The sequence below is a fragment of the Sorex araneus genome, chromosome 3 (assembly GCF_027595985.1).
Source record: "Sorex araneus isolate mSorAra2 chromosome 3, mSorAra2.pri, whole genome shotgun sequence".
Lineage (NCBI taxonomy): Eukaryota > Metazoa > Chordata > Mammalia > Eulipotyphla > Soricidae > Sorex > Sorex araneus.
Genome location: NC_073304.1, coordinates 10416186 through 10431302, shown reverse-complemented (window position 1 = coordinate 10431302; position 15117 = coordinate 10416186). Strand labels below are relative to the sequence as shown.

The 15117-nt window shown below is 58.3% G+C and overlaps 1 protein-coding gene across 1 annotated transcript in view; it reads left to right on the top strand.

Annotated features, from left to right (window-relative positions):
* DGLUCY (D-glutamate cyclase) overlaps positions 1 to 12461 on the top strand; it is a 66777-nt gene extending 54316 nt beyond the window's left edge. The window contains exons 10-13 of the mRNA XM_012933133.2: positions 417 to 565; positions 3668 to 3787; positions 6128 to 6279; positions 11727 to 12461. Of these exons, the coding sequence (XP_012788587.2) occupies positions 417 to 565; positions 3668 to 3787; positions 6128 to 6279; positions 11727 to 11876 (571 nt within the window). The 3' untranslated portion in view covers positions 11877 to 12461. The remainder of the gene's footprint in view (positions 1 to 416; positions 566 to 3667; positions 3788 to 6127; positions 6280 to 11726) is intronic.
* Positions 12462 to 15117: the final 2656 nt, after the last annotated feature.

The following is a 15117-nucleotide window of genomic DNA, read 5'->3' as shown; positions in this document are numbered from 1 at the left end:
GTTTGCCTTGTACGCGGCCAACCGGGGTTCAATTCCCAGCATCCCATACGGTCCCCTGAGCACTGCCAGGGGTGGTGATTCCTGAGTGCAGAGCCAGGAGTAATCCCTGTGCATTGCCAGGTGTGACCCCCCCAAAAAAAAACCAAAACAAAAAGAGATGTAGGTTCGGGGGCTGGAGTGATAGTATAGTGGGTTTCCCTGGCATGCGGCCGACCTGGGTTCGATCCCCGGTATCCCGTATGGTCCCCCGGAGCACTGCCAGGAGTGATTCCTGAGTGCAGAGCTAAGCCTTAATCCCTGAGCATCGCCAGGTGTGACCCCAAAAAAAGAAAACAAAACAAAACAAAAGAGAGGTAGGTTCTTCCGGCCAGCCCGGAGGACAGCCCCGTGAGGACCCTGCACCCTGGTCCCGGCAGGTTCGACCACCTGGTGGCCATCGAGCGATCGGGGAGGGCGGCCGACGGGAACTACTATAATGCAAGGAAGATGAACATCAGGCACCTGGTGGACCCCATCGACGACCTTTTCCTGGCCGCGCAGACGATTCCTGGGATCTCATCCACCGGTAAGCCGGGGACTGCGGGACTTGGACGCGTTTTCAGCGGCTGCGGCCACAAGACAGGAAAGCGGGACCAAGGGCCACTGTGTCCCACTCCCCACGCGGCCTCTGAGGTTCCCTCGAGTGAGGAAGGGAAGTGACACTAAACTCGGCACCAGAACCACCCGCTCTAAATAGCAACAGGCGCCGTCGAAGCCAGGGGGCCTGGATGGTGTCCTCGGCCCCTGTGTGCCACAGGACACTGTGCGTCTCCTGGCACACGTGCCTGCTTACCACTACCTGTGCTCTGTGATCGGTGCAGTAGTTTGATGAGTTGCCATGGAAAGGCATGTGAGCCTTTGGACTTCTATGGGTTTTTTTGTTTTTGTTTTTGTTTTGTGGGGGGGGGGACACATCTAACAGTGCTCAGGGGTTACTCCTGACTCTGCACTCAGAAATCACTCTTTTTTTTTTTTTTGCTTTTTGGGTCACACCTGGCGATGCACAGGCTCATGCACTCAGGAATCACCCTTGGCAGTGCTCAGGGCCTATATGGGATGCTGGGATTTGAACCTGGGTCTGCCACGTGCAAGGCAAACGCCCTACCCACTGTGCTATCACTCTTGGTGGTGCTCAGATGACCATATGAGATGCTGGACCTCAAACCGGAAACGGCATCATACAAAGCAAACACCCTCTCAAGCCCCTGTTGGTACATGACCCCCAGAAGGGCTCACCGCCACTGACTTGCTTAAGCTGCTTTAAATCGCGAGGAATGGACGCTGGAGAAGTAATACCATGGATACCAGGGCACTTCTCTTGCATGTCACCAGCCCTGGAACCCCTTATGGTCCTCCAAGCACTGCCAGGAGTGATCCCTGAGCACAGAGTCAGGAGGAAGCACTGAGCATCCCTGGGTGTGGCCCCAAAACCAAAAAATTAATTTAGGAGCAGAGCCTGGAGAGATAGCATGGATGGTAAGGTACGCGCCTTGTGCCCACCTGGCCCAGGTTCCAGCCCTGACGTCCTAGAAGACTCCCCAGCACCGCCAGGAGTGACGCCTGAGTGCAGAGCCATGAGTAAGGCCTGAGCACTGTCAGATGTGGCCCCGGCAGAAAAGCCCTAGGAGTGGGGCCAGGAGAGAGGACAGGGGCCAAGGTGCCTGCCCAGGAGGGATTTGCCCAACCCAGGTTCAATCCTGGCACCACGTGGTCTCCAGAGCCCCCGGCCCCTCATCCTCAGGCCCGAGCACTGCACCCCCAGTTAGCCAAGTATCGCCACGGTGTGGGCCCTGCGTCCCTGAAAAGCACTTGGAAAGACACGGAAAATAAAATAGAAAACAAAAATATATAAGTCAATTAAATAAAACCCAGGGGGAGGCAGTCCTGTCCCAAGAACGGGGGGGGGGTGCCCAGGGAGGGTTTGAGGGGCCCAGCTACTTGGGGTTGCGGGACCCAGTCTCCCAGGAGCCTCCCCGTGTAGCCGTTCATGCAGGGCTGGGCGGACCCCCCAGGAGCCGCCCTGCTCCCCCAGGGTCGGAGGGCAGAGGCCAGTGTCGGGGGACTGGCTCCTTCAGAGCTGCCGTGTTCCCAGACTCATTAGCCGCCTCCGGCGTTGGAGGTTCTGATGAGCCAATACTCCCGGGCTGGTGGGGATTGTCCGCAAATGGCGTCCTTCCCAGAAAAGGCCTCGGGTGTGGCGCCGCGGCTTCCTGAAGTGGACCCAAGGGGCCTGCGCCCGGAGAGGCACGTCCAGGGTGGAGTTGGAAGGGGTCCCTGAGCCAGAGGGTGGGCCGTGCCCCAGGGAGCTGCCAAAGCACGCACACTCGGGCCCCCATCTGTGTCCAGGACGCCCCCGGGCCCCGGAGGAAGCACGGGACACCTGGGAGGGTCACACCTGCCTGTCACAGAGCCTGGAGCCTGGCCTGGCCTCAGGAGCCCAGACCCACCCCCGCGGGCTGTGCCAGGGCCCCCAGCCCCTTCCCACGTGCTCCTCCCCCACCGTCGCCCCACCAGACCCCCAAGCTCCTGGTCCCCAGCCCACACCTGCCAGGGACAGAGCACACCAGCCCCCACACGCTGCCAGGGGACCTCAAGGCCAGGGCAGACCCCAGGAGGGATCCAGAGGAAATGAACAAAGTATCAAAATGCCAAATCGGGTGTCTGTCCAGCCCGTTCTACCATCTCTCGCCTTCAGATGTATTCACCACAGCCACAAGTACCTTCTGGTGCAGCCCCTCCTGACTGCCGTCTCGGCAGAGAATCGCAAAGCCCCCACCACCCCCACCCACCCCTGAGTCCCTGTTGCCCGTGAGGGGGCTTCAGAGACCCCTCTGGCATGTACCGAAATGAGCGCATGCTTTTCCACCTTCCACGCTCCACCCAGGAGCCTCGGAAGGCGTCTCAGAGCTGCTCTGACCATCTGTCCACCTCAGGAGCGACGGTGCAGTGGGGAGGGTGCTTGCCTCGCATACAGCCGACCCGGGTTCGACACCGCATACGGTCCCCTGAGCCCTTTCAGGAGCGAATCCTGAGTGTAGAGCAAGGAGTCAGCCCTGAGCACCGCCGGGCGCATCCCCCCAAACAAAAAGCAATCTATCCCGCCATCCTCTGCCAGCAAGGGACATCCCATGGGCGGAGGGCCCCAGAGCCCCTCTCTGAGCAGGAAGCCACTGGGGAGGCCCGAGGACCCCCCAAACATATCTCCCATGAACCTGGCACCTCTGCGAAAAGACCCCCCACCTTTGGTTTGGGGGCCACACCGGCGATGCTCAGGGCTTACTCCTGGTTCTGCACTCAGGAATCACTCCCGGCAGTGCTCATGGGACCATACGGGATCAGGATGAAACCCGGGCCAGCCGCACGCAAGGCAGGCACCCTGCCCGCTGCACTCTTGCTCTCGCCCCAGCTGCCCGCTTTCTGGAGAGTTCCAAAACACCAGCTGCTTTTGTCACTGGAGAACTTTCTAGAACACCTGAAAATGCCACCACAGCGTCTCTTGGCCTGAGAATATATCCGGAGACAACCCCGTTCCCCTCCGTGATGCCTCGAGGCCCTTCTGTGGGGTCGCCCTGTCTGTCCCCCACCCGTTTTGCCCATCCCGCAGACTGACACGGTTCCCTCGGCCCAGGGGTCGGAGACGGAGGCAACGAGCTGGGAATGGGGAAAGTGAAGGCGGCCGTGAAGAGGCACATCCGCAACGGGGATGTCATCGCCTGCGACGTGGCAGCCGACTCTGCCGTCATTGCGGGTGAGTGTGGCTGGCCGGGACGCGGCCCATCCCCCTGAGCGGGTCAGGAAGCCCCCGGGCCACGAGGTCTGTCCGTCCGCTGACAGCCTCCCACACGAAGTCCGTGTCCACACTCTGTCGGGCGCGGGCCGCTCCACAGCTCCCCTCAGTGCTGGAGACAGACAGACAGACACACACACACACACACACACACACACACACACACATTCCAGGGATACACACACTCCAGGACACACACTCACACTCCACGGGCACACACACACTTCAGGGACATACACACTCCAGGGACACACACACTCCAGGAACACACGCACGCACACTCCAGGGACAGACACACTCAAGGACACACACACCCCAGGGACACACACATGCTCCCGGGAAACACACATTCCAGGGATACACATAGTCCAGGGACGCACATACTCTAGGGACACACTCACTCCAGGGACACACACAATCTAGGGACACACTCACTCCAGGGACACACACATTCCAGGGATACACACACTCCAGGGACACACACACACTCTAGGGACACACACACACTCCAGGGACACACACATTCCAGGGATACACACACTCCAGGGACACACACACTCTAGGGACACACTCCAGGGACACACACAATCTAGGGACACACACACTCCAGGGACACACACACTCCAGGGATACACACACACTCTAGGGACACACACACACACTCTAGGGACACACACAATCCAGGGATACATACACACTCCAGGGACACACACACACCACACACACTCCAGGGAGACACAAGCACACACCAAAGACACACATACATACACTCTAGGGACACACATACACACTCCATGGAGATACACACACACACAACCCCAAGGACACACACACTTCAGGGATACATATACACACTCCAGGGACACACACTCCAGAGACACACACACACTCCAGGGACACACACACACTCCAGGGACACACACACACTCCAGGCGCACACACACTCCAGGGACACACACACTCACACACACATATGCACACACTCCAGGGGCTGGAGCAGTAGTACGACAGGGAGGACTCTTGTCTTTCACACGCTAACCTGGGCTTGATCCCCAGTGCCCCATAGCATCCCCTGAGCACCACCAGGAGTGATTCCTGAGTGCAGAGCCAGGAGTAACCCCTGAGCATTGCGAGGTGTAGCCCCCAAATTTTTTATGGAGTCGTTTATACCCCCAAGAACCCCAAGACTATTCGGAAGACATCTGTACTCTAATGTTCATCGCAAGACTATTCACAGTAGCTAACTCTGGAAATAGCCCAAGTGCCTGTGAGCAGCTGGCTGGATAAAGAAGCTGTGGCACCTCTCCACGTGGAGTACCACTCGGCTTTGGGAAAGGATGGACGTGTGCGATTTGCTGCCCCGTGGATAGAGCTTGAATCTGTTATGTTGAGTGAAGTCAGTCAGGAGAGAGGCAGGCGCAGAATGATCTCTTATTTGTGGGATATAAAGAGACAATAGAGAATTACAAATGCCCAAAGAAAGTGAGAACCAGTCTCCTGCAGGAAGTTTACCATGGGGGGGGGCGGGGGAGGCAGGACAGCGGGACAGTGCTGGAGGGATGGATACTCTGGTGGGGTGTCTGGTTCTGGGATGGTTCATGTGTGAAACCCTACCAATAACAGTTCTGTAAACTACCATTCCTAAATTCATTTTAAAAATTGGAGGAAGGGCTGGAGCCATAGCACAGCGGGTAGGGCGTTTGCCTTGCACGCGGCCGACCTGGGTTCGATTCCCAGCATCCCATATGGTCCCCTGAGCACTGCCAGGGGTAATTCCTGAGTGCATGAGCCAGGAGTGACTCCTGTGCATCGCCGGGTGTGACCCAAAAAGAAAAAAAAAAAACCTTTAAAAAAATTGGGGGAAAAAAATAAAAAAGAGGGCTGGAGCAATAGTACAGTGGGTAAAGCACTTGCCTTGCCTAGAGCCAACCCGGGTTCAATTCCCAAGCCCTATAGGCTCCCCTGAGCGTGCCAGGAGTGATCCCTGAGCACAGAGCCAGGAGTAACCCCTTAGCATCGCCTGGTGTGACCCCAAACAAGAACAAAAGAAAATAAGTGATTTATAGTTTGTTGCTGTGTTTGGTGTCCAGAACAAAATGCTACAACAATAAATAAGCCCACAATGAGGGGAAAAAAGAAATGAAACTCAGCCCGCCAACCCCAGCAACCCGTGTCTAGAGCAGGTTCCAAGGTGACAAGCTGGGACGCCTGCCAAAAAAAGAATAAAAGTTCTGCAGCCTCGGGGCCAGGTGGCGGGCATGTGGCCGCTTCTAATCCCATGATGCATCTCTCCCGTTCCAGGTGTTTCCAACTGGGGGGGCTACGCCCTGGCCTGTGCGCTCTACGTCCTCAACAGCTGTGCCATCCACAGGTGCTACCAGAGGAAGGCCATCGGGCCCCCCAGGGACCCTGGGGAGCAGAGCTGGGCCCGGGCCCTGCCCTCCGTCACTAAGGTAGTGACCCCAGCAGGGTCCCCACCCCCGGAAGCCAGAGACAGGGCCTTGGGCACGGCTGAGGTCCAAGCAGGCCCAGGCCCTGGAGGGGGTGACCCTTGACCCGCTGTGACCGGGGCAGAGGGCAGAGGGGGAGCCCTTCTCGCACCCGGCCCTCCCCAGGGCCGCGGCTCCCTCTCCCTGAGCCCCCTGGGACTGTCTGTGAATTGGGCAACACCATGGCGGGGTCTGAATGCCCAGCCCGCGCGTGGGGGTTGCCAGCCTGGTGACCATGGGTGTCCTTCTTGGGGTTCACAGTCCAAGCTGTGGCAGGACAGTCAGCTGCCCCCCACAGTGCTGAGAGGTGGGGGCTCTGGGGGGGCTGGAGCCAGTGAACCAAGCAGAAATCGGGGTCACAGAAAAGGTGGGGACCGCTGGGGAGAGGCAAGCTTAGTGCTGGCTGGGAGACTGTCCTCAGGGGCGGGGCACGAAGCAGGGCCCCTTCTTTCTTCCCACCAAGAAGGGATCGGGAGGGGCCGGAGTACAGCTGGGAGGGTGTTCGCCTCGCACGCACAGCTGACCGGGTTTGGTCCGGCATCCTATATGGTCCCCGAGCACCGCCAGGAGTAATTCTTGAGAGCAGAGTAGGAGTAACTCCTGAGCATTGCTGGTGTGACCCAAAAGCCAAAAACCACAGAAAGATAGAAAGACAGGACAGAAAGACAAAAGAGAATAAAAGAAAGAAAGAAAGGAAGAAAGAAAGAAAGAAAGAAAGAAAGAAAGAAAGAAAGAAAGAAAGAAAGAAAGAAAGAAAGAAAGAAAGAAAGAAAGAAAGGAAGGAAGGAATGAATTCACACACACACACACACTGTGTGTCCAGTGAGCACTGTCATGGCCCCAGTGAGCACCACCTTGGCTGCAGTGAGCACTGTCATGGCCCTAGTGAGCACTGTCATGGCCCCATATTCTACTCTTGATGGGCCCAGACATTAGCCAGTGGGCGAGGAACCTTAAAGCAGTGGCAGGAGGGCACATCGCTTGTCTGCCTCACGCCTGGTCCAGAATGCAAGCGTTCATGGTAGTATGTATGTATGTATATATATATATATGAACACACGTGTGTTCTTGGGCCAGTGCCTGGCTCTTCCCTCCTTTGCAAGATGCCACCAATCCAGGGGACAGCACCCATGTGGTGATAAAAGAGGTCCCCTAGGTTCACATGCCCAGTGGCAGACAGTCACGGAGGGGACAGAGAAAATGAGCCCTGGAGGAAATGGGCAGTGATTGATTGATCCCTGCGTCAGAGCCAGGGCCTCCCACTTGGTAGGATGGAGAGAGAGATGGCGAGCAGTGGGGATGGGGGGTGCACGATGACGGATGAATGGAGATGGAGAGGTATGGGTGCATAGGTGGGTGGATAGATAGATGGGGGGGTGATGGATATACATGGATGGATGGGTGGACATCATGGTTGGATGGGTGGACAATGGATGGATGGCCAATGGGTAGATGATGATGACCGGATGGATAATGGAAGGATGGATAATGGGTAGATGATGATGGATGGATGGATGATGATGGATAGATGATAGTGGGTAGATGATAATGGGCAGATGGATAGATGGATAATAATGGGCAGATGATGGATGGTGATGGATGGATGATGCAGAATGATGGATAGAAGGATAGAGAGATGATGGTGAATGGCTGGATGATGGGTAGATATATAGAGGGTGGAGGATAATGGGGAGATCATCATCTCCCATTGTGATGAGATACAGATATTTGATGGATGGCTGATGGACGGAAGGGTAGAGGCATGATGGTAGATGGCTGGATGCTGGTTGGATGGCCAACGGATGAATGATAGACAGATGGCAGAGAGATGGGTGTGTGGTTAGGTGACGCGTAGACAGGAAGGAATAAGGGCTCTCATTCTCTTCCAGCACCTTCATCCTACCCCACCTTTAATTTTTTTTCAAAAATTGGAGGACTGACTCTCGTAGAATACATAGACCTAAGTGTGCGGTGGGATGAGCTGAGAGCTGTTCAGTCCTCACCAAGACCATGACCAGGGCAGTTCCAGCCACCCCCCACCCCACCCCCCCCACACACACACACACTTGGAGCTGCATCATCACCATCAAGACCAGCCCCTCAGGCTTCCAGAGTGAGACCACAGCCGCCCTCAGCCTCAGCCCAGCCCAGATGCCACCCTGGGGTCTCCTTCCCCATTTCCCTTCAGCTGGGCCCCCAGTTCTGTCTACTCTGCCTCGAGTCCATTCTCCATCTCTCTCTCTTCTTTTTTTTTTCTTTTTGGGTCACACCCGGCGATGCACAGGAGTCACTCCTGGCTCATGCACTCAGGAATCTCCCCTGGCAGTGCTCAGGGGACCATATGGGATGCTGGGATTCGAACCCGGGTCGGTCGCGTGCAAGGCAAACGCCCTACCCGCTGTGCTATCGCTCCAGCCCCCATCTCTCTCTCTTCTGCCTCACTCTCCACCGGGTCTAGTAAAGCAACATTCAGGTGCTCTTCCTCCAGTGCTCCTTGGCCAACCCTCTCCCGGCCCCCTCCCCCTGTAGGCCTCCTGGCCTCCGTGAGCCCCTCTGGAGATGTGTAGTCCTTCGGTGATTCCTGGCGGTCAGCAGGTGGTGGTGGCTGTGGGCCTGGCTGTGTCTGCGGCTCTCGGGCTGGGAACCCGCCAGTTCCCAGGCTGCTGGCGCATGACGCGCACCCTGAGGACCCCAGAGCCCTTTATGGGACCCAGAGGATGCGGGTGGCGGGGCCGCCCGGGCTGGAGGAAACGGCCCCTCGGTCCCAGAAGCATTCCTCCATAAAGAGAGGATATGACCCAGCGCTAACAGAGGAAGGAGAGTGAAGCCCAGACAAAGGGCGGGAAGTGCCACTCCGGGCCGGGCAGCCCCTGGGAAGGGCCAGTGGACAGAGCCCCCCTGGCAAGGCTCTCTGTGCCCCAGGCAGGATGGACGCGGGCCAGCGGGGAGCAGAGATGCCCGAAGTGGGCGCTCCATTGCTCGGGAAAGTCTCCGGAGCCATCCTCAGCGCCCCTCGGGCTCACCCCTCCCGGTGCCACATGTGGTCAGTGCTCCCCATGTCCCCTGCCCTGGGCTGCGGCCCCCTGGACAGAGCCTGTGGGATCCTCTTCTGACTGGGGTCATGGGGGGTGGGGTGAGACCGCTGCTGAGTGGGTGGGGGCACCGTCAAAGGAATGAGCGGTGCTGGGAAGCGGGTGGGTCCCTGGCACACCTGTCTCGTCCTCGTCATGTCCACGGTGTGGGGGGGTGGGGGGGCACCTCCTTTGCTGGGAGATGAGGGAGGATTTGTTGGATACACAGGAGCCCTCCAGATACATTAGTGCCTTGGCCAAGTGGTTCTTTGGCATCTTTAGTTTTTGGAAGCGAATCAAGCGAGTCAAATTACTTCTTAAAAACAATAAACAAGCCACAGGAAGAAAGTTCTGAGCTAAAGGCCGGGGACCTGGCCTCTGATAATCATTAGCCCGATTCCGTGATCTCTGAACCTAGGACCGTGCTCCGTGCTCTGCTGGCTTTGTCTAATTTCGTCCTCACGACAGCGCTCCAAAGGGTGCATTACAGGGCCCGGGGCGGGGAACGGGGGCGGGGAAGAGTTTGCCTTGCATGCACCCCACCCAGGTTTTTTGGGGTTTATTTTTTGCTTTTTGGGTCACACCTGGCGATGCACAGGGGTTACTCCTGGCGCATGCACTCAGGAATTACCCCTGGCGGTGCTCAGGGGACCCTATGGGATGCTGGGAATCGAACCCAGGCCGGCTGTGTGCAAGGCAAACGCCCTACCCCCTACCTGCTCCAGCCCCCCCCACCCCAGGTTTATTCCCCAACATCACATACAGTCTGCCAAGGCCTGCCAGGAGGGACCCCTGAGCACAGAGCCAGAAGGAAGCCCTGAGCACCACCAGGTGTGGCTCAAGAGGGAAAGGAAAGCCAAGGAGGCATGGTAGTAATTGTCATCGTGGTCATCATCGACATTCCCTTTACACGCATGCGACCCCGAGGAGCGTGTAGGAAAGCCCCCGGGGCCAGCCGCCTGACCCCCGCCGGAGCTGCTCCATCCAGACCTCCCACCCCCACGATGAGTGGCCCCCAGCGGGGCAGCACTGCTCCTGCACAGGGCGCTGCCAGAGAGGGGACATCCAGAGTGGGCAGGGCTAGGTGGACAGGAGGTGGCACCGCCCACTGGGCCGGCACAAGGAGGGGCGGCTCCGGGTCTGGTTCCATGGAGGGGCCGGCCAGGGAGAAGAGCCCCAGATGGGTCCGGGTGGCTGATTTGGGGTGGGGGGTGGTCAGGGCCTTGCAGTGTGCTGCTGTGTGTCGGGGTGTCTTCCTGTGGCATCAGTGCTCGGGGGGCAGCAGGGTGGGCCACGTGAGCAGAGCTTAGGTGGGGCTGGAACCCAGGCCACCCCCCTGCAGAGCATCTGCTCCAGCCCAGCCCACTGGGGGCTCGCTCTCTCGCTCCCCCTCTTCCCCTGTCTCCCCCTCTTTCCCTCTCTCTATTTCTCTTTCTCCTCCCTCCACCTGTCTCCCCTCCCTCTTTCTCTCCCTCTCTCTCCCTCCCTCGTCTCCCCTCCCTCTCTCTCTCCCTCTCTCTCCCTCCCTCCCTCCCTCTCTCTCTCCCTCTCTCTCTATCTTTCTCTCCCTCTCCCTCTCTCTCTCTCTCTCCCCCTCTCTCCCTCTCCCTCTCTCTCTCTCTCCCCCCATCTCTTCCAGCCTCCTCTCTGAAAGCTCTAGTTTTTGGTTCTGATTTGGGAGGGGATGTTAAGGGATGCTTTTTAGGTTTTGTTTTGGGGGTTTTTGGACCACACCTGAAGATGCTCAGGGGTGTTACTCCTGGCTCTGAACTCAGGAATCACTTCTGGCGGTGCTCGGGGGACTCTATGGGATCCTGGGGATTGAACCCAGGTCGCCATGTGCAAGGCAAGAGCCCTACCCGCTGTGCTATCTCTCCAGCCCCTCTAACTCTAGTTTTAGGGTTTGAGGGGTTGGTTTCGGGGGTCACACCCAAGCAATGCGTGGGGCTTACTCCTGGCTCTGAGTTCAGGAATTACTCCTGGTGATGGTGCTTGAGGGACCACAGGGGAAGTCGAGGATCCAACCCCGGTCAGCCACGTGCAAGGCAAACACCGTCCCCGCTGTACTATCGCCCTGGGTGCTCTAGCTTTAGTCTTTTAAGAGAGCAGATTGAGGGGTCAGAAAAACGTCTGAAAGGGCCGGCGTGTATGCGCTATAGGTAGGTGCCCCCGCTTCCACTCCTGGCACCACACGGTGCCCCCAGTATCGCCCGATGTAGCCCCAGAACCAAAAAGGAGAGGGAGGGAGCGAGCTCGCGGGTCAACTCCCCATCCTCTGCGCCGTGAAGGCTCTCTCTGGTGCCTGGCCTTGCTCCTCCCTCTGCCCCCGTCTCTCTGCAGGAAGAGAAGATGTTGGGCATCCTGGCACGGCACCAGGTCCGGAGTGGGGTGACGGGCGAAGTGGGCATGGTGGTGGACGGACTGCCCTTCCACGACACGCATGCCCCCATGATCCAGAAGCTGGTGGACGTCGCCGAGGGGCGGGGCTGACCACACGCACACGGGCCGGGTGCCTGAAGGCGAGTCCCAGACGGCCACGCCTGGGTCTGGGGAGCTCCCCGCACCCCTGCTTCTCTCCACGGCGGGCCAAGAAGCCCCGAGCCTGGCCGAGCAAGGAAAAGGCTCCCCGCGAACCCACTTCCCGCGAGTGGGTGATGCAGATAAGGAAGCATTTGTCTGGGGCTTCGAGTTGTTGCTTTCATCCGTCCGGTGTGAGAGGCAGGGCCTGTGGTCCTCCCCCGCCCCCGCGGTCGGCTCTGACCCATCCGACCCATCACTGACGGGAATCGCGAGTAGGTAGCTGGCAGGCGGCCCGAGCAGGAGGTAAGGGCCATGAATAATCCCCCGCGCTGGCTCGGGAACGGTAAAACACCGCCGCGTGGCAGGGTGTCTGTGCACGAAGTTCTGGGACTCTCCTGAAAGTCTACTCAGCACCACCACCAGCACAATGTTTATACCTTTGAAAAGCTCTCTCTCCTTGGAGGGCTGGGTGTCGGATCACTGTGTGACTATAAACGGATCGTGAACAGCTTTGAGACTATGAATCTCGCAGTGACTCAATTGAAAAAAATTTAATTAAAAAAAAAGGAAAAAAAGAGAAACTCTGTTTCTTGTTTGTTCAGTTTTGGGCAGGGAGGGGGGTACACAAACCCGGTGATGCTCAGGGCTGACTCCTTGTTCTGTGCTCAGGGGTCACTCCTGGTGGGACTCAGGGGGCCATGGACGGTGGTGGGGATTGAACCCTGGTCAGCTGCGTGGCAGGCCAGAGCCTCACCTGCTCTATTATCTTCTCTGGGTTTTTTGTTTTGTTTTGTTTTTGGTTTTTGCCATTTGGGTCACACCCGGCGATGCACAGGGGTTACTCCTGGCTCTGCACTCAGGAATGACTCCTGGTGGTGCTTAGGGGACCATATGGGATGCTGGGAATCGAACCCGGGTTGACCGCGTGCAAGGCAAACACCCTGCCCGCTGTGCTATCGCTCCAGCCCCTATCTTCTCTATTTCACTTTTTGTGCCACACCCGGAAGTGCTCAGGGGCTACTCCCAGCTCAGGGTTCGGGGGTTACTCCTGGCAGTACTCGGGGGACCAGGCAGTCTTCGGGTGTGGAACCTGGATCTCCTCCGTTCTAAGCATTCCACTTTCAGCCGGGCATCCATCCCTCTGCCCCCTGAAAGGCCCTCGGGTTCAAATAACATTTTTTGTCTACTGAGGTCAAAGGTCGCTCCAATGTCGCCCTACTGTGAGGACCTCCTGATACCGTGCTGGAGGCCACCCGCTCGCTCCTCCTCTGCTCAGGACAGGGAGAGCCACACCTTGGCCGGGACCCAGGACCATGTCCCCCTGGGCAGCGCTGGCGGCCTTTTGTCCTCCTCTCCCCAGGAGGCCCGTTCCAGCTCAGGCTGACCCTGCCTCAGTGTCCCTCGGCCGGCTCACTCCAAAGCTCCTCTGGCTGCTGCGCTTCCGTTTGCTTCCGCCTGTCTGATTCTTTCTTCGTCTTTTGTTTCCTGGGCCACACCCGGTGGTGCTTGGGGCCTACTCCTGTCTCCGCACTCAGGGGTCACTCCCGGTGATGCTCCGGGGGCCAGAAGGGATGCCGGGGATCTGGGTTGGTCGCATGCACGGCAAGCACCCTCCCCAACCTGCTTTAGCTCTGACTCCTCGAGTTTGGTCCCGCAAGGGCCTTCGGTGTGAACCGTGGTCTGTGCGCTACCCAACTGGCCTGTGGGCAGGACAGGAAGTGCTCACTGGGCAGTGATTAGGAGCCGCCATGGGAAGCCAAACCACAGCGGACCTGGGTAGCTCCGTTCTGGGCTATTGGAAGCAAGTGGAGAGGGCTTTTTTCTTTTTCTTTTTTCTTTTTTTTTTGCTTTTTGGGTCACACCTGGCAATGCACAGGGGTTACTCCTGGCTCTGCACTCAGGAGAATTACCCCTGGCCGTGCTCAGGGGACCATATGGGATGCTGGGATTTGAACCCGGGTCGGCCGCGTGCAAGGCAAACGCCCTACCCGCTGTGCTATCTCTCCAGCCCATCTGTTTTTTTTTTTTCTTTTTTTGTTGAGGTTTTTGCTTGTTTGCTTAAGGCCTGGGGGTGGGGGGTGGGGCAGCTCACCTCCTCCGCAATAAAATAAATAAAACGTCACTATTGTAGGGCGCTTGTACACACAGTACAGTCTGGAAAAGGCACTGGGGCTGGTGTCAGACGTCCCCTGCATGGAAGCCTGAGGAAGCTCCTGGTAAAAAGAGCAGCAGGGTGGGGAGTCAGATCCCCACTGGTCTTGCCGGCGGGGGGGGGGGGGGGAGGGGGGGCTCCTGTGTGTCTGCAGGGGAGGGGAGGGCAGGGCGGGTGGCCCCTCCTGAGCCATCTCTCTCCGCTCCAGAACTGGCCTGAGTGTCGCTCCCCCGGCCCCTGACCAGCAGCGAGGTCCCTGGAGCTGGGGGCTCAGGCCGAGACGGTGCACGTAAGTCTTCACATGGGGGGGGGGGGACGAGAGAGAAATCCTCACTCTGCCAGTGCTGCTAGCACTCCTCTGACTCAGATCTGGGCGGGGGGGGGCGGGGAGCACTTATGGGGAGCCCTTGGTTTTGTAACAAAAACAGCAGAATTCTGAGAAATGACCTCACGCTGGGTTATCTTCACTAGGGGTGGAAGTTTATGGGGAGTTGGTTACTGGGAAAGAGACAGGCGGAGCCCAGAGACGACTGGGAGGTCCTGCTGCACCCCAGGAACAAAGCACCCTGCTCCCCTCCCCTCCCCCACACGCCTCCCTCGCTCCCCTCCCCGCCCCGACATGGCAGAGGCCGTTGGCTCTCTAGCCCAGGCTGGTGCCTGTTCTTCCTCAGCTCTTCCTGCACGGGCCTTTGGAGAACCCCGCGACCTCCTCATCTTGGCTGTGTGGTTTTCATTTCTTTAGGGCCACACCCAGCGGTGCTCAGGACTTACCCCGGGCTTTTGCACTCAGGAATCACTCCCAGCAGTGCTCAGGGAGTCTTATGGGATGCCAGAGACTGAACCTGGGGCGGACGCGTGCCAGGCCAGCAGCCTTACCTGCTGTACTTACTCTCTCTCCAGCCTCAGATCCTGGCTGTGTTGGAGAGGGGTCCGTGTCCCTGCCTGGGGCGAACCGAGAGCCCGGTGGTGGCATCTGCAAATGCTGTTTGCAGCGGGACCAGACACAACCTGGAGGGAACGTCCAGGGTCCCAGTGTGAGAGCTGGGCTGGGGTGTCCAC